The 23,336-nt window shown below is 42.4% G+C and overlaps 2 protein-coding genes across 3 annotated transcripts; one reads left to right on the forward strand and one right to left on the reverse strand.

The window, feature by feature from the left end:
* Positions 1-1,449: 1,449 nt before the first annotated feature.
* On the reverse strand, positions 1,450-4,479 carry adat2 (adenosine deaminase tRNA specific 2). Of its 2 annotated transcripts, XM_040125376.1 has the most exons (7): positions 4,173-4,479; positions 3,653-3,757; positions 2,945-3,095; positions 2,746-2,852; positions 2,414-2,486; positions 1,853-1,902; positions 1,450-1,759 (listed from the first exon to the last, which is right to left on the reverse strand). In XM_040125376.1, the coding sequence occupies exons 1-6, from the start codon at positions 4,305-4,307 to the stop codon at positions 1,874-1,876; spliced, it is 600 nt and encodes a 199-aa protein (XP_039981310.1). In that variant the 5' UTR covers positions 4,308-4,479; the 3' UTR covers positions 1,450-1,759; positions 1,853-1,873. The 2 variants fall into 2 exon arrangements, with proteins under 2 accessions (XP_039981310.1, XP_039981309.1); XM_040125375.1 differs by lacking the exon at positions 1,450-1,759 and having other exon boundaries at positions 1,782-1,902.
* Positions 4,480-5,045: 566 nt separating this feature from the next.
* Positions 5,046-11,935, forward strand: pex3 (peroxisomal biogenesis factor 3). The gene is made up of 12 exons (XM_040125374.1): positions 5,046-5,294; positions 6,395-6,526; positions 6,692-6,773; positions 7,083-7,126; positions 7,293-7,414; positions 7,672-7,738; positions 7,950-8,004; positions 8,442-8,580; positions 8,663-8,733; positions 8,818-8,940; positions 10,029-10,125; positions 10,819-11,935. Exons 1-12 carry the CDS (start codon positions 5,222-5,224, stop codon positions 10,900-10,902), a joined length of 1,089 nt encoding a protein of 362 aa, XP_039981308.1. The 5' UTR covers positions 5,046-5,221; the 3' UTR covers positions 10,903-11,935.
* The last annotated feature ends 11,401 nt before the right edge of the window (positions 11,936-23,336 follow it).

Below are 23,336 nucleotides of genomic sequence, written 5' to 3' on the forward strand. Positions count from 1 at the left end.
AGCTAGCCGCAGTGCTGTGCGCGCGCCGTCCCTTCATTAACACGTCAACTCCTGCAGTACGAGGTGACACATTCTGCTCTGCTTTAATTAGCATAGATTTACATGCTGATGAGCAGAGAGGAGCTTTGTGTTTGTGATGCAACTGTCTTCAGAAAAAAAGAGGGAAAGAAATCTGTTTGAAATGTGCGTACCAAAGCTGTTTCACGTGATGAATTCGTGTTTATTTGTGAAGGGCGGTGAATGTGCAAGTGTTTCGCACCTGTTTGGATGAAGAGGAAGGTAAAAGACGAAGCAGGAAAAAAAAGGGTTCGAGCGAGAAAAAGATGGAAAGCGGGGACGCAGATTTATATACGTACAAAAGGGTGAGGAAAAGAAAAACTGACGACCCGGTGATTGAGAAAGGAAATGCGGAAGGACACGATGAGAAAGGAAGATGGGATAGAACGAAGAAGACGGAGGGATGCTGCCAAAGAAAAAAAGTCATGATGGCCCATCGTAGGGAGGAAGGACGGAGACCAGAATGAAAGAGGGTAAACAAAAGTAAGAAACACGATGAGCCACAGAGGTAAGGAAAAGGGGAAGGAAAGACTGTGAGAAAACAAGTAAAACAGGAGGGACAGGAAGGATGTGGGCAAGAAGGGGGGAACAAAGAAGAAAGGAAAGAGCGGGAGGTGTAAAAGAAAAGTGGAAAGAAGGAAGAAGGGAAGGAAAGAAGATGAGAAATAGAAAAGGAAGAGGAAACGAAAAAGAGGAAGGAAGAAAGAAAATGACATGGCTCATTAAAGAAATAAATAGAAAAAAAAAACATACAATTTGATGTGATCAGCCACTGAAAGAAGGGAGGTGGCAGAGAAGGGTGAAAGGGGCGAAGGAAGGAAAGAGGCAGGGAAGGAAGTTGTAAAAAAAAAAAAACTGAAGGGAAGGAAGGAAAGTGAAAAATGAACTAAAAAGGAAGGAAGGAAAGAAGCAGGAAGGAAGCAGTGGAGGAAGGAAGGAAGTTGTCAGCCGCTGAGAGGATGGAAGGAGAGAAAGAACGCGCTGAAAACCAAAACAAACGCTAAAAAGAGAGAGACGGTGTGTGAAAGAGTTTAAAAATCCTTCCGTCGCTTTGTTGGAAAAAAAAAACAAACAAAAAAAACCAGAAAAACAAGACGCCCGATACACACACGCACACACTCACCCAGCACACGTTCTCCGACACTCAGTAGCGGAGCACACACACATTCAGTTCTTGCAACTCCCCGCTGCAGATACTGCCAACACACACACACCACCACACGTCACAGTATGTGTGTGTGCGTATCAGAGAGGAAATGAAACGACAGGTCTATAATCTGTCAGCGTGTGGGTGTGTGCACATTTGTTATATGAGCGGTTGAGAAGGTCCGTCCTGTTTAGAAGCACTGCACACACACACACACACACGCACACACACTCACTTCAGTAGTGCGCTTTAATTTACAGCTGAAGAACAAACATAACCTGCAATATGACTGATAAAGGAAACCTACTCAAATTCACCCACACTACATCCAGTGAACCAGTGATCCAAGTTGATCATCTTCAGATTTTTGCTCCAATTGCAGGATCACACGCTCGTCTGTGAGTGGATGAAAGTTTTGCAGTGTTTCAGTTCCCGATAAGCTGATGTTTTGGAGACACTGAGTTTCGCTTCTCCTGTGTGAGTGTTTCGGTGTGGCGAAGGGTAGTTAGTTGACCTGCTGCTCCCCCTGCAGGCAGACTGACCGAAAGGCAGTTACTGTTGCAACACACAAAAAATTATTCATAACATCGTTTATTAAATTGCAAAATACAGAAACGTAAATACAAGAAATATAAAAAGTAAATCTACAACTCAAACGTCTGGAAAATCTCAGTCCTTCCTGGTTCTGGGTTTTGGGGCTGAAACAGACAGGAAGTACAATATTGTTACAGAGAGGAAAAGAAAAAACAAGAAGAGAAGACAAAAAGAGGACAAGAACAGAAATGGAGGAAAAGAAAAAGAGTAAAAATCACAGCAAAGAAAAATAAAACAAAGACTAGTTAAGAAAAGCTAAAAAAAACTGCAGAAAAATAGGAAATAAAAAGGAAAGAGAGAACGTAAAAGGAGATAGTAGTAAAGAAATGAAGTGTCCCTGTGGAATTTTGGAAAACAGCTCAATAAAACTTAAAACTCTGAGAAGAAAAAGGCAAAAAGATGATGAAGAAGGAGAAAGATGAAAAGAGGTGTGACTGAAAGGAGACAATTAGGAGAGGAGATGAGAAAAAAAGGGTCAAAAATGAGAAACAAGAAAGAAAAAATGCAAGAAAAGATGGAACAAAATGAGGAGAGATGAGAAAGAGAGGAAATCAGAAAAATAAGGGAGGAAATAGACAGGGAGGAAAAAAAGAAGAGCAGATGGTTTCTAATCACCATTTGGATTCTCCTGTTTGTAGAAAGTCTTCAGCATCTCTACAGCTTCTTCGGCTCTGTGACCTGAAACACACTAAACACACGGACACACAGTCATTCACGCTGCGCGCTACTAAAGCATGTGGACACCCGGACATTGCATCCACGTGTGACGGGTGAGCGTGTGATTCCCCCGAGCACTGGTCACTCCTCCGGAGAGTCCGGACAACATCCCGGGCCTCAACACACAAGCACAGGCGTAGGACAACACACGCACTCGCACGCAAATGAAAAAAAACAGCAATTAGACAAAGATACAAAGACACCAGGGACACACACACACACACACACACCTTGAATGTGGTCCCAGTCTGAGGTAAGTTCGCCGAGGAAACGTCCAGAACCGAACCGCAGCCTCCGAACCGCTCGTTCCTGCAGCCGTACACGACCACCGGGATATCTGGCAGACGGTGAAGGAACAGTGCTCGCACACGCGACACATATACAGTACACACACACACACAGACAGACACACACAGGCCGAGAGGATACTGAGCAGGCGTAGGGCAGCAGCACACATGATGCACGGCTCCACGGTGACGTACAGGGCGGTTCGCTCGCACACGCTCCTCGCATCCAGGTTGCTACGGCGACACCAGTCCAGGAGCTGGTCCAGAGCCACCATCTCAGCGTGGCGAGTGGCCTGAAAAGCACCACGCGCGAACACGTGCCCAGGAGCATTACAGTGTGTTGCGCTTAGGTGTCATCTTCTCTTTGAGCTGGAGAAAACCCGAGCACCAAACTCCCTCAGAAAAATTCACGTTTTAAGAGGTGAGAGCTTCCCAGTGTTTTTACTGGATAAAATGTCTGTACCAGTTAGAAATATCCATTAGTCGAGCTTCAAATCCCAAAAGCACAAGTGGTCAAGAAAGACGCAATTTGAAATTCTAAGTAGCTCAACGCAAAGCAGGTCGAGTTTCCCTGTGATTAAATGTGCAATGTGGACCAAATGGCCCTGGATTTGTTAGCCCCCCAATGTGAGGTTCGACGTGGGCAGCTACTGCTGTAGGAGCCCACGAGTGTTTGGAGAGACCACGCAAGCTCGTGTTTCTAATGACACGAAGAACAAAAGAAGAGGGAGTTTGATTTCATGCTGAACTGCGATGTCCGCAGCAGTCTCGAGCTCGTGTTTTCTCGCCCGTAAAAAACGGGTGGATCGTTTAAAACACAGACACGGCACTTTCTTCATTTTTTTCCTACATTTTTGGCCTCGTTGACTTCGTTCCGTCCCCTGCCCACGACTTGGTTGTTGTGGACCATCAGGCATCCGACGGGCACCTCTCCATTCTCCAGGGCACCTCGGGCCTGCAGCAACACGTTTACACGAAATTAGCACGGGGCAACGTTCACGCGTTCGGTGTCCAGGTTCATGACCGCCATGACGCCATGACAGACCGGGACACTCCATAAACCCGAGTCATAACCAGGACGCCACAGACCGGCGACTGAACAAAAATGCAGAAGGACAAATACTTGAATACTTGAATTTTCTCCCCACATTTTGCTTTGTAAAGACTAAACAACACTTTAAGGCACCTTTTAACACTTGACACGAGACACTGGCTTAATGGGTGGCGAGAGGAACCTCTCCCTGAAGCAAAACTTTTAATTTCCCAACGTGGATTTTCGCTCCTATATGGTGCCCTGCCGAAGATATCCGGTTGAAGCTTTGACTGACTGACTGACTGACCTGTCGATCACTGCGTCTGTATTTACCCACCATGTCAAACGCGTTGGCCATCCACGTCTCGGTGTCTTCATCGCTCGGGTAAAAGCTCTCCGCGGAGGCAGCTCCGCTTTCTCCCTGCGTTCCCATTGGCGACTGCGACTGCTGCCTGACTTGAATAAAACTCATATCAGCCTCATTCCGACGACACTCCGTAGGTTGTCTGCCCGCGTTTACTCACTCTCTGTAACGTACGTACGTGTGTCACGCACTCACACGGGAAGGGGGAAGATAATATTGGACGGACCGCTCCCAGACATGAGCAGTCGACCTCCTCGATGGCACCTTGCCGATGTTTTCGATGCGTCAGTTTGATTACACTTGACTAGATGTCGACCGGATGTAAGGGAATATTACTATAAAATAAAAGCCGCATTTATGACTTTTTTTTTTTTAGGGTTTTATCGATTTGCCTCAAACTTAATTTAGGCTTATACATTTAGCATGTATAAGCAGCATATAAATATGGAATAAATGGTAAATAAAAGACATTATGGCAGTTGTAAGCAGATATACTGTAAACGTTTAGCAATGTATTTGTCAACAACTCCTCCCGTGGACACACATAAATGGAGGCTGCTGTATAAAAAAATAATGAATGATAGTATAGTAAAATACAGGTGCATTCATATATATATGTCTTCATGGGCTCTATTATAACTGTTGACAAATACTGCACTTTAATAAACAGTTGAAATGTCCTTATACCTGCTTCTAACTACATTTTAGTGCGTTATAAAAATTTATTTAAATATTAAATTAAATCGTTATGAAAAGTTTATAGTGGTAGTATAAATTAATATGCCAAATAATGTGCAATATGAGTTCATTTCGTGTTTTATTTTTTAATTGAGGGCCGGAACTTATTTTGTTTACTCTGCTCACTTTGATCGGGCACTTTTTTTGACAGTTGGCATGTTAGCAAGGCAATGCTAACCAGCAGAAACTCTTCAGATAACATGTCCGTAAAATAGTCCGGACAAATTTAAAAGTCCAGAGTGTTTTTTTGGAGTCATTGTTCGTGAACCCGTAATTGCCCGAGGATGTTTTCGTCTGCCTGGAATTTTGTTAAGCGCCACAAAAGAAAATTTATTTTCGCCGGAGCTTTAGTTGGAGGTAACGTGTTCCTGTTAGCTACTGTGCTAATAGTAGATCCTAGCCACACGCCAGGCTCCGCTGCATAATCTAGAAATTGTATTTCGTTTCTCTTCCCAGTAAAGGCGAATGCCTGGCAAGATATGTCTCAAGAGTAACTATGAATCAATAGGGTTGTTTTTTTTTAATTCGGCATATATTTTCTCCACCAAGCGGCAGAATTTCCAAAAAATATCTGCGGGTCTCAACCATCCAACGGTTGTATTTTACAGAAAAAGATCTGTGGCAAGACCAGATGAGAAAAGTTATATTTATCCAAAATTAACGTTGCGTAGTTAGTCGTTTGTATACCGAGTTTAAAAATGACTTGCGACGATCCAATAAACATGTTTATTTGCGGGTTTGCTTCTAAGGAAGGCATTTTTTAATTTTCCAGAAAAATTGAATGAAGTTTGGCGCGGATGGAGGGAGGCTAATTGTTAACATATTAAGTTATCACTAAGCCGCTTAGTGCAGGGCGAGAATGAAGCATTGCAGGTAAACACTGGCTTTGACTGAACTGCTGACCAGTAGGTGTTTGCGGTTTATCTCATGTGGCTTTATGGAAACTGCAGGCTGACTAGTCGTGTTGTCTTTTCACGTAGCTAATTATTTTGTGGTAAACTGTGATAGTTAATCACGCAGTGGCATCTGCAGCATTCACCAGACACTGGAGGTCATTCAGAGTTTGTGGATTTCTTAAATATTATTAAGGCCTTTGAAAGTTTTCGGACGGGAGATGTTTTTGGCATTCAGATAATGTTTCCAGTCTAACACATGGGATCCTATTTATCAGTATGTTTGAGGACAATTTTGTAATTAATAAAAGTGACTTGGTGAAACTATTTTTAACTTTAGGCTTTTTTTTTTTCTTGGCATGAAAATAATCAAATTTAAATGTACTGCTAAAAGTATATGTCTTTTGCAGCTTCTATTGCAAAACATACATTTTAGCTCTAACCGAATTCTCTGTGACTTTTAAGCGAAATTCAGACTCATCTCAAAGTGTGTTTGAAGTTTGAGGATTATTTCCTGTGCTTCATACTAGTTACCACTACTTCTTATGTGTTGGTGATCCCCAGGGGTGTACTTCCTGGGTAAATATGCCCAGAAGAAGATCAGGGAGCTCCAGGAGAAGGAGGCGACGGAGTACATTGCTCAGGCAAGAAGGCAGTTCCACTTCGAAAGCAACCAGAGGACCTGCAACATGACCGGTAACCACTATACACTCGTTCTCCTGAATAATAAACTAATTAGAATTTTTTGTTTTTCTTAATATCAGTGGAAAATTACAAGTGAAACTTTGCTCAACTCGGCACAAAACATTTCTGATTTGACTGTTTGTACTGTGTGTGTGTGTGTTTGTGTGTGTGTCACAGTGCTGTCCATGCTCCCTCCACTGAGAGAAGCCATCGTCAATCAACTCAACTCAGAAAGTCTCACTGCACTACTCAAGACCAAGTGAGAAGAAGTTCCTTTTACTTTTAGAATCAGTGGATTCAATCTATTTCTGGTCCACTTACACGCACAATTCTACACATTCTCATGTTAAAAGACAGAATAGATTTCTTTTCTATAGTCAGTATTTTTACCCAAAATATGCCAGTTTATCACCTTTTTTCAGATGTTGTTATTGCAGTAAACATCCAAGTTGAAAGTCTTACATTACTGCACGTAGTGAAATAAAACTGTAAAGCGCAATGTGGCCCAGTCTCGATGATGTAGAACCGACAGTAATGCCGCTTTTTCTTCTCTCACGTCATCTCACAGACCGGCCAATAAACTGGAGGTCTGGGAAGATTTAAAGATCATCAGTAAGTTCTGTTCTTCCCCTCAGACATCACTAAAACATCCTGTACAGTGTGTAAAGTCTCATAAATTACTTTGCTGTGCGAAGGATTGCCAACTTTAAGTTTTTATTTTTTGATTTGAGATTCGAGACCCAATGTTTGATCGCAAAAAACCCCTTGTTTTGTTCAGGTTTCACCCGCACCATTGTTGCAGTGTACAGCACCTGCATGCTGGTCGTTTTACTGAGGGTCCAGCTGAACATCATCGGAGGATATCTGTACCTGGACAACTCTGTTGGAAAGAACGGAACGGTGAGGAACACAGTGAGGCTTTCCTAAGCTCCTTTCACATATAGAACTGTAAGAATACAGCGTGAACGTCTGCTACCACTTGACCCCGATGCAGAGAATTTTATACACAACTGTATTTGGTTTGCTATGGAAAAACAGAAAGGAAAACCCTGTGCGAACAAAAACAGAGGACACAGCAAGTGTAGGAGAAGACATTTAATGCTCGTTTACATGGGTGTGTGTGTGTGTTTGTGTGTGTGACGTGTGTCTTCTTCCAGACCCCTCTTGCTCCACCAGACGTCCAGCAGCAGTACCTGTCCAGTATCCAGCATCTACTAGGAGACGGTAGGATGCACAGACGCACTACGATCACAGAAGTGCACGTCACTGTCTGACCCTGCTCATCTTTGTTTACCTCAGTCTGGCAGCACAACGTTAAGACTCCTCCAGTGACTTCTCTCTCTGTCTCTGTCTCTGTCTCTGTCTCTCTCTCTCTCTCTCTCTCTCTCTGTCTCTGTCTCTGTCTCTCTCTCTCTCTCTCTCTGTCTCTGTTCAGGTTTGACAGAGTTGATGACGGTGGTGAAGAAAGCCGTACAGAACTCACTGGGAGGGTGAGTGTCTGGACCCTAATAATTATTTTCATTGTCCATCTGTTCAGTGATGTTTTGTTTTGTTTTTTTGATTGATGTATTAATCATTTAGTCTATGAAAAAAATCAGAAAATAGTTAAAAATTTCCTTCGGAAGTTCCCAGAGTCTAGGCTGATGTCTTCAGATTTGGCCAATGGTCCAAAACCCAAAGATATTTAATTGACAGTGATATAAAACAGGAAAAAAAACAGCAAATCCTTGCATTTACGATGCTGGAACCAAGGAATGTTTGACATTTTTTCCTTCTTATTAAAATTGCTGCCGGTAATTGTCAATTAACCAACTTGTTTGTTGACTGATTATTTTGGCTCTAGTTTTCAAGCTGCCCTTCTGTCTTTGTGGACTTATCTGTTGTTGACATCCAAACTTTGGGTGTGTGTGTGTGTGTGTGTCTCCAGGGTGTCTCTGAAGCAGAGTCTGTCCCTGCTGGAGTTGGAGCAGCAGCTGAGTTGGATCAGAGCGGAGGTGGAGGCCGGCTCCGAGCGGTCACTGTCCTGGTACCTGCTGGCCGACGACGAGAACGCGCTCGCCGACCAGGTTGCTACACGTACAGTGCCACTGAAAGCAGTGTTTAACAAAACCGCACCACAGTATGTAACAAAGCTTCTCTTCTGTCCAGGCGTGTGGGTTGACAGAAAACGACGTTCTGACCATCAGACTGTTAAACGAGACTAGAGACATGTTGGACAGGTAAACGCCACCGTCATTTTTAACTTGCATGTATTTACATTTGTGAGCTTTGTGTTTCTGATGTGTGGATTTGTGTGACTGCAGTCCAGACTTCACCACTGTCCTAAACGCCTGCCTGAACCGGGGTTTCTCTCGTCTCCTTGACAACCTGGCCGAGTTCTTCCGCCCGCCTCCTGGTGACTCCGCCACCAGCTGTGCACCTGATAGGTGAGCTGCTCGACTGGCAAACACGCTGATCAATAATAGTCAGCGTGTCCCAGTTCCATACTACATACTAATCTGTACTGTATACACATGTTGCTTTAAAGGGCCAGTGTGTAGGATTTAGTGCCCTCTAGTGTTGAGGTTGCAGACTGCAACCACCTGAATACCCCTCACCCCTCCCTTTCCAGGCATGTAGGAGGACCCACGGCGGCCTCCAGGTAACGTAAAGATACTAAAGGCGCCCTCTAGAGTCAGCGCTTGATTTGTCCGTTCTGGGCTACTGTAGAAACGTGTTGGTGCAACATGCCGGGCTCCGTGGAAGACGAGCCGCTCCCTATCTAGATATGAAAGGCTCATTCTAAGCTGACGAAAAGAGAACGATTCCTAGTTTCAGGTGATTAAGCTCTGATGAAAACATAGTTATGTGTAGTATTTTCCATTTCTGCCAATAGATCCCCCTAAATCCTTCACACTGGTCCTTTAAGTGTTTAGTTCAAGCATAGAAAATAATTAACATTTTATACTAACAGGAAATTTTACCATACGAGCGACGTTGGTTCTCTATCTAATGTCATTCTAAATATTTATCAAAACTCCCGCAATTTATTTCAGCGTTTTCAGCATTAAAAATCGAGCATGTTTAGTATGTGTACTGAGTGTATTTTGTCACTTTTGCATTGTGAACACACAACATATTGAAAACCTGATTTTGCATATAGTATCGGTTTGGGACACGGGTAATATTTATTTTTGAAAAATACGCTATGTGCATTTTTTTGTTTGTTTCTTTTGTATTTTTTGTTTTAATATATTACAGCCATTAATAGTTTGACTCTAGTGGTGCACTTTACGACAGTGTACCATATTAAAGTGTTGTAAAATCTATTCACGTTACCTTGTGTCTCAATACCAGCAAACTGATCAATGGCCACACATCAACAGTTTTTCATCACTTTGCTGGTGATGTTTGCGATTCTGTTTTTTTTTAACTTTCCTGCCGGACATGGAAAACGAAGTCCGAGCGGGAAGTTGAAATTGACCTCAGCGTGACCCCTCTGTCTGTCTGTCTGTCTGTCTGTGTGTGCGTCCAGTCTGTCTGCAGTCAGTCTGCCGCTGGCGAAGATCATCCCTATCATCAACGGTCAGATCAACACCATCTGCAGTGAGACTCCCAGCCACTTTGTTCAGGTAAAACCAGGCTTCAGCCACCAACGTGCCCTCGGTTTTCTTTGTTCAGACAAACAAACATCTCAGTGGAGGGACGGAGAAACCTGCATCGGGTGGATTTACTCCGGAATGAGACGCTTTCATCTGTTCATACGTCCTTGCGTGCAGAGCTGCGACAACTAGTCGAATAATCGATTCGCTCTTCGACAGAAAACGAATGGGCTGATATTTCAATAGTTGTTTTGGCAATTTCAGTCTTTCAGTCAAAAAGGCCAAACATTTTATGGATCCAGCTTTTCAAAGAGGAGAATTTGCTGCTTTTCCTTTCATTATAGCGGAGTGTTGGTTTGGACAAAACAAACATCTGGTGACGTCACTTTGAGCTCTGGAAAATTGTGTAACCCAAGTGCTTTAAGTGGTGCATTGGTCAGTCACCCCCCAGATGCAGTCAAACAAATCTCCACTGCTGGCACAAACCAGCAGATGGGCTCAGTCATCTGAAAACCCAAAGGTCACTGTCTGTTTGCTTTGGGTTCAGTTTTCTCTCTTTCTTTCTGTCTGCTGAGTCATAACCTAAGATCATGTTCCAGTTACAAACAAATTCATCATAAAACATACAAGAAACCAAAAGCAAAAACCAATATCGTCAGTCTTTTCTTCTTTGTATATTACTTTTGAGTAAGTATCACTGACTTCCTGTTTGTCTCTCCGCAGGACCTGCTGCTGAACGACCAGGTGAAGGAGTTTGCAGCCAACGTCTACGAGACCTTCAGCACGCCGCAGGATCTGCAGAAATAGTCAACCCATCAGGAGGAGAAGAAGAGGTGGGTGCAAACAGAAAAGATGAAAACCTTGGGCTGTTTACCCCTCATCCTCCTCTGTGAGACACTTTTCTCCTCGGCATCTTGCGGACTTTTCGCTCTGTGACGGGAAGATTTGTGGCGAAAACGTCCATTCACAGGGAGCGTCTGTGTCCCCTCTGTGAACAGCGCCATGATGGATTACTGAAGTATTAGAGGGGGAAAAGATCTGCGACGGGTTTGTAGTCACAGCAGAGCCTGTGGTAATCCCTGGGACCACTGCATCATGGGAACAAGAGTCTTGTTTAACCTGGTAATGTCATTTTAATTTACTCTGAGACGTGGGAAATAAGCGGGGAAAAACTGAAACTGTCAAAGAGCGCACTGAAGGATCAGGCGCTACCGTTAAGAGCCGATTTCCGTGTATTCAGACAAGATGATACCGAAGCAACATTAGTTCAATTGGTTGATATGACGGATTTTAGGATGCTATGTTTCGTGTCTGTTCATGTCTCCAGCTGTTCGGTCTGCACTTTGGCCGTGTGTTTGGAGATCACGAGGGTTTGCAATGTGTTAGATTTCCATTTTTTAAAATAAATTAATCCAGGTGGTAAAGGGGTGTGTGAACCAATGGGGGCCGATGCGGTTACGGTGGTGATATTCAGTGTTTTTAAATTTGAGAATTTTTGGCTTTTTCTTTTGACGGTGGTTAAAAATCTGCAGCAGCTTGTGGGTTACTTGGGGGATATTACAACTTCTAAAAACACGACTATCAAAGAGTGAGCCGGCATCAGTGATTAATTCCAAATTAACTATGTAGTCAGAACAGCAACTTACCAGATGTCCATGACTTTCGGGGGACACGGTCTTATGTTAATAAAACACTGTTTTAAACAAACTCGTATCAGTCCAGCCAATGTTATGTCTAGTTGCTCTTTGTGCAAACGAAAGAAAACTGCACTTCTTCTGGTGCAGAATAAAATTAAAAAAAAAAAAAAAAAAAAATAAAACATCCAAAAATAAGAGGACATGCAGACTTAAAAATGTTCTGGGAAACAGAGTTCCATCAGGATTTCAGTCTATAAATTGGTGTTTTGGAGCATTTACTCAAGTCTCAAATTCTGTTTTTCTGGCGTTCCAGCAGGTGTCACTCTTCTTCAGCTGTTGTGGGAACCCTCCTGCACACTCGTCCTTTCCCTTTTTATATGAAGACTTTCATTCCATTTTTTTTTTCCTGCTGTTTTTTAATTGAATCCAAATTTCTATGTGATTGGTATCAGTATTGGTATCACATCCTGGTTTGCATCCTAAAACTGCTAATAACATCCAAAGTTTTACTTTAATGACGACAATAATTTTGTTGGAGCGAGCGCCATGATTATTATTTATCTCACAACTGGCAGAAAATTGTTTTTAGGAAAGAAATCCTTCAGTGTGTAGGACAGTGTTTCCCCTTCTCATTCAGTTCCACGCTGAATTTGTGTGCGTGTGACTTTTGAAATGCAGAAAAGAATTTAGAGTGTTATTTGTCGTAGGGCTGCAACAATTACTTTCATTATCGATTAATTTGCAGATTATTTTTTCGATTAATCGTTTTGTCTGTAAAATGCAAGAAAATAGTGAAAAATGCCCGTTTTAGAATTTCCCACAGACCCAGGTGGCATCTCCGATATAATAATTTCCTTAAAACGATTATTTGATGACCAAAACGGTTGCCAGTTGATTTTCTGTCGGTCGATCAATCGGCTAATCGTTGCAGCCTTAAATACAGGACTGTTCTCCAAAGCCATGAAAACTGGGACATCTCTGTAAACTGCACAGTGGTTCTCAGCCCTGCCCCTATCCAAACCCAAGTGCTGCATGTTTTTCTGACCCTTCCCGGTCTACCAGCGTCTGATTAGCTAAGCATAAATCAGGTGTTTTCGGCCAGCGGAGAGCTGGTTAACACACCCGGTTCAACTAATCACCTATGGGTTAGAGCAGGGAGAGACGGAAAATATGCAGAGAGCAAAGGGCAGGATTAGGAGTCACCCATTTAGCCGACAAGTCTGAGTCAGTGAGACGAGGTGAGAGTATTGTATTATATCCCAACTGCTAGTTTCAGCCGAGCAGACTGATCGTTCAGTGACGGCTTTCGCTCATGAAATCTGTGCTGTCATTCACTCATTTTCTAATTTCATACACTACTTATCTAAACTTTTCAGCGTTTGTATTTTGATTACAGGTACTTTGTGTCATTCCAGGTACCTGTAATCACAGTGAAAATACCCTTCGGAGCATTACTTCAGTACGCTTGACAGATCTGGCCCAAATAGTGTTTGCTACTGATTTATCTCGCCTCAGTTTCACACAGGTGGGGCCACGTTGTGAGGTAATGGAGATTTTTCACCGCTGCCGAGGAGGTTATGTTTTCGGGCGTGTCTTTATTTGTCAGCGGGATTACAGAAAAAAACACTGAACCAATTTGCACTGAACTCGGTGGAGGGATGGGGCTTGGGCCAGGGGAGCAAGGGGTAAATTTTGGGGCAGATCCGGATCATTTGCTATGAATTTAAAGGTTGTTGTTTTGGTTTTGCTTTTTTTGGCAACTGACTGCTCACTCAGCTGCCCATCGGGAACTCCATAGTAAAATGATGAGATTTACTTCCAGAGGTTTTATTCGGCCCAAGCTAAATCAGTTTTAGTTGATGAACTGAGTTCAGGTCTTGAATGGATAAAACTCCCAGCTGCTAAAATCTTCTGACCAGTCGTACGAGTCCAGTGATAAAAGAATAAAATCAAGCAAATCTTTTTCTCAGTTTCGTTAAACGGGAAAAAATTTAAAAAAAAAAAAGGCTTGAACCACTGTTGTACCTGTCGGGACTTACCTGAAAGCAGCTTGTGCACCTCCTTCAGTCTTTGTCTGTGGATGACGGTTTTGTCAGGACGGGTGTGCACGTTAGCAGTTTCCTTCTCAGGAGGTGGGAAAACATCAGGTGCCAGTTCTGCTAACTTCGTTCCAGATTCCTGGGTTAAATAACGAACAAAGTCGGGTGAGAATGTAAAACTCTGTATGTAACCAATGGCGTTATGCCTTTTGAAGCATAATGTCCCGAATGACAGCTGAAATGTACGTTTGTAGCAAATTATTCGAGATAATAAACGTAAAAGGTGATTTCATATAAATTGTGCATTTTGTGTTTCCTTTCTCTGTGCAAGTGTTTGCTTTTAAAAGCCCAAACTACAAATTCTTTTGGTTAAATATGTGAAAAGCTTTTACTTGGATGCTTTAATTATTCAACAGATGACAGGAGACTATTGTGTCAACAGGGGGCGCCCTGCTGCAGCAGGAAACAGATTCATCATAAGATAAGATCCAGCATATTGGAAAACACAGGTCTTGGAAAATGATGACTCTATTTTATAATAAGTCATTTATGAATTTCATGGAAGACAATATTTTCTAAAATGGAAATTTCATAAAGTCAACCTGGGTGAGTGATTCCAAAGACAATCATTTGTTTCCAGTGTTGTGTTTATGGAGGAGCCGGACTTGACATCAACAGTTGTACAATTTAAAAAAAAAAAAAAAAAAAAAAAAAAAAAACCCAAATCAAACAGGTTTGTCACAGTGTTTATACTGACAATCAAGGACTAAAACATAAACAGGACAAAAACTCATGTTGTGGGGGACGTAACTCTGGTTAACACCGTCACATTCTGGGGACTTGACTTCCTTTTGGGGACAAAAAGCAAGTCCCTAAATTGTAAATTAAATTAAATCATTCAATTTTAGGGTAAGGCAAGTCTCTAGGAAATGTACTCTTCTTTGCAGTGAAGGGAAGGAAGTGTGTGTGTGTGTGTGTGTGTGTGTGTGTGTGTGTGTGTGTGTGTGTGTGTGTGTGTCTGTGTGTCTGTCTGTCTGTCTGTCTGTCTGTCTGTCTGTCTGTCTGTCTGTCTGTCTGTCTGTGCGTGTGTCTGTGTGTGCGTGTGCTCTTGTAATCCTTGAGAAAAACATTTGTTTTTGTTGAGATTTATTTTGTGGATTGACTTGATGATGGACGTGATTGAAGGACGGGAACTCTGCATTGGATAATTTATTTACAGTTTCATTACGTTTGGGTTTCGATGGGAACTACTTAACATGTAACAAATTGTGTGTAACATCCAGTGTTTTTACCTGACAGGGTGACAAGACTTATTCTGTGTTGCCGTTTTCTGGAGTTCTGTTTTGTGGCAGTTAGAAAAATAGCAACAAGTCGGACTGAAGTTGTTGCCGAGCTTTTTCTTTTACCCATCGTCTAAAGTTTAAATAGTATTTATTATTATATAACTAATGATAGCTTAAAGGTTAGAGAAGCTGGATTTTATTTTATTTTTTTAAAAACAAATTAAACACCTTGCCAGCACTCAAAAAAAAAAAAGATGATTATTTCAAGGTTCATTTCAGTATTAATAGGTTTATTAAGGTTAATAATTAGGATTAGGGTTGGAGAAAGTTTTGCTATAAAGCGAGAGTGTCCTTGCACTGTTTTCCAGTTATGTATGAGGTTAGTTAGCTTATAGATGAATTTGTTTAAGGATACCAACTAGGGTTAGCTGAGAAGATGTTTTGATTTTAAATTCAGAGAATGAGTCAGGTAGTTGTGAGTTGATGTAATCGTAAGACAAATATGATACGCACTCATGAACCCGTTCCTGTTTTCCAGTTGTGCGTTACGTTTTGTGGTTCAACGCCACAGCACAGTTTGACGGATGATCTTGTCGAGAAATGTAATACTTTACTTGACAGGTCTTAAGGGGGGCGCACCTGCGCACGTCCTTTGTGTTGGTCCCCTGTGAGGGCTCGACCGTGTCATTTCTGTTTCAGTCTGCGCTGTGGGTCATTGGACACATTTCCACTGGATCGTATTCTCCAGAAGTTTCAGCTTCTAAACTGAGACGCAGTTTCCGTCTGAGTCAGATGGCGTCCGCTTTCTGCTGAAATGATTCAATCACTAGATCAATCGCCTGTTAAAAAGAATAGATTTATCAATCACATGAAATCTGCACGCGAGGTTAATGTCTTCTCTCTTAAACCGTGGTCATAGTGGGTCCGACACTTTATTTAACCAACTTTATAACGTCACTTTTCATTTGCGTGAGACATTTTCACGATTATTAATTTTACATATTGAATTCAGGCTGATAAATGTCCAATCCCTCTTCTCGTTGATTTACAGTGTATGATGTTCATGTACAGTATATGCTCCTGTATTTTTGCCATTTAAAAACGTTTTTTCCTCGCAGGCCATATTTTCCCCGCAGACATCCCCTTCAAGTTTGATTGCAGGGACAAAAATAATTCTCAGCGGAGCTTTGAAGAAGCTGTTAGCAAAGGTTCTTATCAGGACAAAGGGGGCAAGAAGGGCAAACAATGAGGGGGAGGGAAACCTGCCGACAAATATCAGCAGAACTGAAAACAAACGAGATGTTGCAAACAAGTGCAAGGGTCAACGCAGCAGCTGAGACATAGATGAGTAGGCATCAAAACAGCATTACTGATTTATTATATTCCCCGTTTTAGTATTATTGAGGCTCAGAAAGTTGAATTGACGAGTTTAAAACGGTTAAGACTGTAATTTTAAAAGAGTGCAAGGAGGGAGGAGTGTGTGTGGGAGTATGTGTATGTGGGAGTGTGTGGGAGTGTGTGTGTGTGTGTGTGTGTGTGTGTGTGTGTGTGTGTGTGTGTGTGTGTGTGTGTGTGTGTGTGTGTGTGTGTGTGTGTGTGTGTGTGCTTGTGCTTGGATATGTGATGACATTCATTTTCTTCCTGGTTAAGTGTGACTCAAAAGATGACTTCATCTTCTCTCCTGACCCTCTGACATTTTACCTTATAAGGACGACTGAAGAAGAGCTGTTTTATTTTTTATTTTTTTTTGTGTGTGTGTGTGTGTGTGTTTTTTTTTTTTTTTTTAACCCCATTGGTGGGCGGATCCATGAAATGGTAAAAAGAATAATATTAACTCACACTGAGTTAGGCTGCAGCCGTGTGTTGTGAAAGGCATAGTTTCGACGGTCTTAAAATCATTACATAATTAAAGCCGAATTACAGAATTAAGACTTGCTAAAGAATCCCTGAACAGGAAATTTTTTCTCGTGACTAATAGCGAAACAATCTTCTAATCTGACATGTAAATTAGGCCTAAATTCAAAGAAAGTGATGTATCAGCTTTTCTCTTTCTTTTAAAAGGCGTGGTGTCACAAAGAGACTGCTAACACTGAAATGAGTCTCCCTCCTGGTTTCACTGGAGAGTTTCAGCGTCTCGGTGATGGCTCGCATTTTATTGTAAATCAATCTCATCAATCCTGATGAGAAGAAAAATACAGACGGCAAAAAAAAACACAGGCTCATCACGGGCAAGAGGTCAGAAATACAGCAATGTTGTTCCAGTTTAACAACAGTAGAAGATGTTACAACCTGCCACAAACGTACAGTTAGTAATAGAGAGTTAGAGGCACAAGGTCACACCAGTTAGGTCAATTTTTAACTGAGGTTTGGAGACTTTTTTTTTGTGTTCGCATTTTACTTTGCAATCTGTAAGAAAGACAAAATACAGGAGGACATTCATCACATTGATAGATGCGTGTTGTTGAGGTCACCTTTCGTCATGACCGGAACCTAGATGCTCGCACGTGCACACACATTTGTTCTGCCAGTGAAGAGGACACTAAATTGCCATACAGTACATTTATTCCCTGGAGACCAATCTTAACCTAACCTTATTCCTAAACTGAGCCAAAAATCTCGAGGATAACCCCTGAAACTTTAATGGTTTACCCTGCCGGGACCTGCTTTCTGTCCTCGAATAGGAGGCGAGTCCCGACAACGTGAACAACCGTGAACAGACTTTGTGGGGACCCGGTGAAATACTGCATTCCCAAGCCTCTCCACCGAAAAAACCTAACCGTTAACCCAACCTTAGTTCCAACCTTGACCCTGAAACTTTGACCCTCAAACAGCCTTTTGAAGAAGGAAGGAGCAGCCAAAATTTCCATACTTTGCAAAAAGAGAATAAAACTGTCACTGCCAAGATCTGAATGTTTAGTTGGTCCTCGCAAAGATAGGTTCAAGAGCGCGCGCACACACACACACACACACACACACACACACACACACACACACACACACACACACACACACACACACACACACACACACAGATACACTTTGTCAGTCAGATGGTTAATAAGCAGCCACATGATGAGAAACGCCATGTGGTTTGAAACACAGTGTGTCTGATGAGTCTGACCTCCAGTAAGTTTCACAAAATTTCGTCACAGAGCTGCCAAGCAGCTGCAGCCTCGTGACCTTGTGACCCACTCTGCCTCGCAGATGCTGAAAACTGACAACACCCCCCTGCTGACTGTCCTATAGTCGGGTATGAGATGTGCCACAGGGCCAGTCGCGCTGACGAAATAATTTTTTGCGGCCTGAAATAGAGCATGAGCCCCACATAAACATGCCAGATCATCTGGAGCGGCAGAATGGAGGCTTTGTTCCATTAAAAAAGGCCTTTTATTTGCTGAGTAACTGTGTGCGGTGACGCAGTTTTCCATGAAAGCGTTGCTGGACGGAGTCACGTTCAACACAGCAAAAACAGGTTCGGCTCAAATTAGCCAGAACCACATGACTGCGTGTCACAGTTTGAACTTTTGTCGTGGTGCTGTTTGTTCTTGCTCCACAGTGAGCGATCGTCTTTGCCCAGTTTGTGGCCCAGGGCTGGAAATCCCCCTGTTGTTGAGCTGAAAATCTGAGCCGCCGGTGCTTTTAGCGCTGTGTGGTGCTACGTGATGCTGCTCACGTCTGAACCACTGATCCATATTCCAAAAGTGGAAATGCTGCACGTAACGGATGGGAACAGGTAGTTGAAAAACTAAGATGTGAATACATGTCAAATAAAGCAGCCCCCAAAGGGCAGAAATGTGTTTTTCAAATCTGTTCATTTTTTCTAGTTTTAATATTCCACCGTACACCAGTACCTGTGTGGTATCGTACCCGTATTGCTGCAACCGGGACCATCGGCCAAACCAAGCTCTCTGCCAAACCTGCCGAGCGACACGACCCGATGCCGTCTCTGAGCTGGCACCGGGTTTGATCGTGATCGCCGCGGGGCCTGCTGTGCGGGTCGGTGTTTGAAATTCTCCTTTCAGCGGGACAGTTTCTCGAAGGGGAAGAGAGAGAGAGAGAGAGAGAGGATCTGTGCTGATCTTCTCGGGTGTGTGTGGGCTGCTCACAAAACTTTCCACCGTCACACAGTGACTCAGCGGGTTTACGTTCGAGTTCGCCGTAAAAAACCCTTCACCTTTCAGGTTTGCTCGAGTTCATGAGCCCAGATGAGGAGTTCATGACCAAACACATTCCATTTTACCACGATGAAACATGAGATTATCTCAGCTTCACTTTACGGTGTTGTAAATTACGTTTTGCTCATAAACTACCAACACTTACTCCTTGCACTGCTAATACTCTGTTGTAACTCCTGATACTGCTGCACAGTTAGTACTACTACTGCTACTGTAAATACTATTACTACTCATACTGCAAAGGGACTACAACATGCAGTACTACAAGAACGAATACTACTGCTCTTATTGCATTTGCCACTAGTATGAGTACTACTCAGACTGTATGGTACTACTAGTAACGCTGCTACAATAAATAGTGGTTCTGTTACAGACATTATTACTAGTATCTATTTTAATAAAACAAATAAAATACTACTACCACAGTTACTAATATTAGACTTAAAAATATCTATTTCTATCTCTATCTATCTATCTCTGTATCTATCTCTGTATCTATCCATCCATCCATCCATCCATCCATCCATCCATCCATCCATCCATCCATCCATCCATCCATCTCTTTGGGTCTGTGGGTCAGTTTGGGCCAACCAGATTGCTCAGGTGAGGTGACATCACCTCCCCGATCAGTAGTGTTACCTCAGTCTGTATCATCATGAATCCCTAATGAGGGATCTTGCAGCCTCCAATCAGCAGGGGCCTGCGTTATTAGGTAACGAGGCATGACAGCGGCCAGCCAATCAGATTTCGGAATGCAGATTACACAGATTACTGCCTGGTCTGGGCTCAGAGGGAATCAATAATGTAGAACATACACACACACACACACACACCCTGAGCCTGCCCTTACTACCATTACAGTAAATGACGAAGCTGAGAGGCAGAGAGTGGACTGACGGACTCAAACACAAGTGAGGAGAGAAAGAAAAAAGAAAAGAAAAGTGAGAGCAGAGTGAGAAAGCAAAGATGGCAGGATCTCAGTGAGCTCAATAATTCGTGTGTGATTCACTGCCAGTAGCTATGAGTCACCGCTGTAGCGGCAATATAGACCCGATGTGATGGACTCAAGTTACGATTAGACTCCAATGTGTTCAGCCACGATTTACCTGTCGTCACCATCCGTATCAGCTCCGCTGATACTGCAAACTGCAATATGAACTGCCGGCTCAGTTCTCCTTGATTATTTAGTCTCTGCTAGTGTTTTTCGTTCTGTTTTGGTTTTTTGTGCTTTTTTTTCCGGGCCAGGTCTAGAGGCCAAACAGGTTTTCACATACTTCTGTAGCTGTTTTGTACCTGTTGTCTGTACCTGTTGTTTTAGCTTTTAGCAAACAGCATCAGTAGTAGTAGTAATAGAAGATGAAGAAGAAGAATCCTTTACTTACACCTCTCTATTTAACCGATCCTTAATTATATATACTATGTATATATACATGTATATATACATATATATATATATATATACACCATTCCAATCACTGGTTTTAATGTTGTGGCTGATCGGTGTATAAGCTAAAATGAAGTTTGATGGAACATGAGATGAAAAATTGAAAAATGAGACAAGATGATTAGATGAGTCGGCGCAAGGTGAAATTAAATAAAATAAGATGAAAGATGAGATTACATGAGACTAGGTGCGATGAAAAATGAGATGAATAAAAGAGATGAGAGAAAATCAGCTTAGAGGAAAAGAGAGGGGGTAGCTCAAAGTAAGATAAGATTACACTGGGTAAGATAAGGTGAGACAGTTTAAATAAAAAACGAGAGGATTTGCGATAAAATGGGCAACAGGAGACAGACAATGAAACTAGATAAGATAAACAATAACATGAGATAAGATGAGATGGAATTAGGGGAGAAAACGTGACAAAATGAGAAAGTGACAAGACGAAGATATGAGAGAAAATTAGGGGGAGAGTAGAAAAGATGAAAATGAGATTTGAGACGAAATGAGACGAGAGATGAGATGAAACAAGACCACAAAGGAACAAAATGAGATGAAAGGTGACGCGAGATGAGACAATAGGAGCTGATTGAAATGAGATGAAATGAAAGATGAGACGGGACCAGGTGAGCTAGAGCGAGGTGAGGCAAAATGAAGTGGGATGAGATGAAGTGAGAAAGACGGAGAAAAACTGACATGAGAAAAAAAATCAGATGAGACCAAGACTGGATGAAAGATAAGACGAGATGCCACGAGATGAGAAATATAAATGAATGAAAATGAGTTAAAATGTGACTGGAAAAAGTAGATGGCGTGACACAAAATAAGGAGAGTTAAGATCAGATCACAAGAGGTGAGATGAGATGAGAAATTAGAGACGAAAAACGACATGCAAGGAAATTACTGACATGATACATTTAATAATCAAGTGAAATAAGCTGAACTGACGAGTTGAAATGACGGAGTGAGAAAAAAAACGACATGCAAGGAAATTAATGACATGATACATTTAATAATCAAGTGAAATAAGCTGAACTGACGAGTTGAAATGACGGAGTGAGAAGGTGAGATGAGATGAAACGAGATACGGCAGGATTAAATGACACACGATGAAATATTTTGGTTATATGGCAATAAATCCGTGATCCACATGTAGGATACTAAAGTTAATACTAAAGTTAAAAACTACCATTAGACCTGTTCAGACTAAAATTAAGACCCAGAGCAAACAACTATTAAATACTGATGTTCCTAAAACAGGTTTGTTTACATCGGAAGTCTCTTTACATTACAGTCGTTCACTTTAGCCTTTTTCCTTGGCGACTAATTATTTTTTTCGCCCACATACACAAATTAGAAGCAAATTGTTACCTCACTCTGCAGCCTGAGATCTGCTGCGTCACCAGGCCTGAGTACATGTGAACGGGGGGGGGGGCAGCGAAATCACGGTGACAGTGCTGGGAAAGAGTAAACACAAACAAAGAGCGCTGACTCATAATTAGCAGGGCGAAACGGCGAGTGGAACTCAGGAGGCGTCAAGAGGAATGAGTGGAAGCCCGAGGTGAAACATTAACTTTGCTGAGGGGACGGCGGCCTCGGAGGGAAGAGGAGAGAGTCCTCCTTGAATTTAGGTCAAGTTGAATATTAAACCACATGTTAAGTGTGAACATTTGATATCAATTTTTTACCGCTGAATCTTTTTATTTCGAGCCTTCAAAGCCGAATTTCTAAGGTCCTTTTTGCGTACGTATCGTCGGGTTTGGAGTCACTGTCTTCGTTTATTTGTTCTCTATCTCCGTTTAAATTGAGGTAATCATGTATAAATGTGAAATCCACAGATGCTAAAGTCAGTCAGTAATCCAGAAATGTCATCTATGACTACGAGTCTATTTACACAGTAATTATTATTGTCCACACCGTGATGTAATGTCTTTTTAAAGACAAATAAAGATCAGTAGTGTTGTAACGTCACTGATACTTAAAACACGGTGTGTGTGTGTGTGTGTGTGTGTGTGTGTGTGCGTGCTTTTGTGTTTGTGTTTGTGCGTTGCAGCTGCCAAGGCCACAAAACCCAGTTTACATGTGATCTAAAAATAACGGCACAGAGCAGCCGAGGATGTGACGCCGTGTCGAGCTGAGCGAGCCGAGGCCTGGGAATCCTGGGAGTCGTCCATTTCCAGAGCGGCGTTCCCTTTTATGATTCCTTACTTGACTTTACTTCCTTTCTAAGCACCGATCTAAAACATTTGAGCGAGCATAAGGAAGAAACGAGAGGGAAGACGCGTTTATGTGGACCGTGATTTTTTGGCACTTTTAAAATCGGCGGACGCGATTCGCCGGTCTCCGACTCTTCCCGTCGGCTGTCTGGTGCCGGGCAGGTCCCGGGCGGGGGCTTTTTCTCTGAGAACGAGGTCGAGGGCGCGGCCGAGACCAAATCAAAACCGTAGAGTTTCGGGGGCCATAAGAGTAAAACAATGAGCCGAAAGATGCTAAACTGCTGAGGGAAACCTCAGAGTGAGGTGGTAATTTTTCTCAGTGTGTCACCGCGAGCTTCCCCTTTCACATTACACGTAGTCGTTTGATCTGTTTTACCACAAAAATGCCGACAAGTGCAGCTTTAAATCAGAGTCTTGACCAACTCCACCCCCTAAAGTTTATGTCCTTAG

Source organism: Xiphias gladius, chromosome 4 (genome assembly GCF_016859285.1).
Source record: "Xiphias gladius isolate SHS-SW01 ecotype Sanya breed wild chromosome 4, ASM1685928v1, whole genome shotgun sequence".
NCBI lineage: Eukaryota > Metazoa > Chordata > Actinopteri > Istiophoriformes > Xiphiidae > Xiphias > Xiphias gladius.

Bases quoted from the DNA above. Each gene is read 5' to 3' on its own strand.
- adat2 (XM_040125376.1), bottom strand. From the start codon at position 4,307: ATGAGTTTTATTCAAGTCAGGCAGCAGTCGCAGTCGCCAATGGGAACG. The intron at 2,853-2,944 runs GTATCCTCTCGG...ACCGTCTGCCAG, and splicing joins TGCTGCCCTACGCCTGCTCA to ATATCCCGGTGGTCGTGTAC. The intron at 1,903-2,413 runs GTGATTAGAAAC...TGTCTGTTTCAG, and splicing joins CAAACAGGAGAATCCAAATG to CCCCAAAACCCAGAACCAGG.
- pex3 (XM_040125374.1), top strand. From the start codon at position 5,222: ATGTTTTCGTCTGCCTGGAATTTTGTTAAGCGCCACAAAAGAAAATTT. The intron at 7,127-7,292 runs GTAAGTTCTGTT...TGTTTTGTTCAG, and splicing joins GGAAGATTTAAAGATCATCA to GTTTCACCCGCACCATTGTT. The intron at 7,415-7,671 runs GTGAGGAACACA...GTCTTCTTCCAG, and splicing joins CTGTTGGAAAGAACGGAACG to ACCCCTCTTGCTCCACCAGA.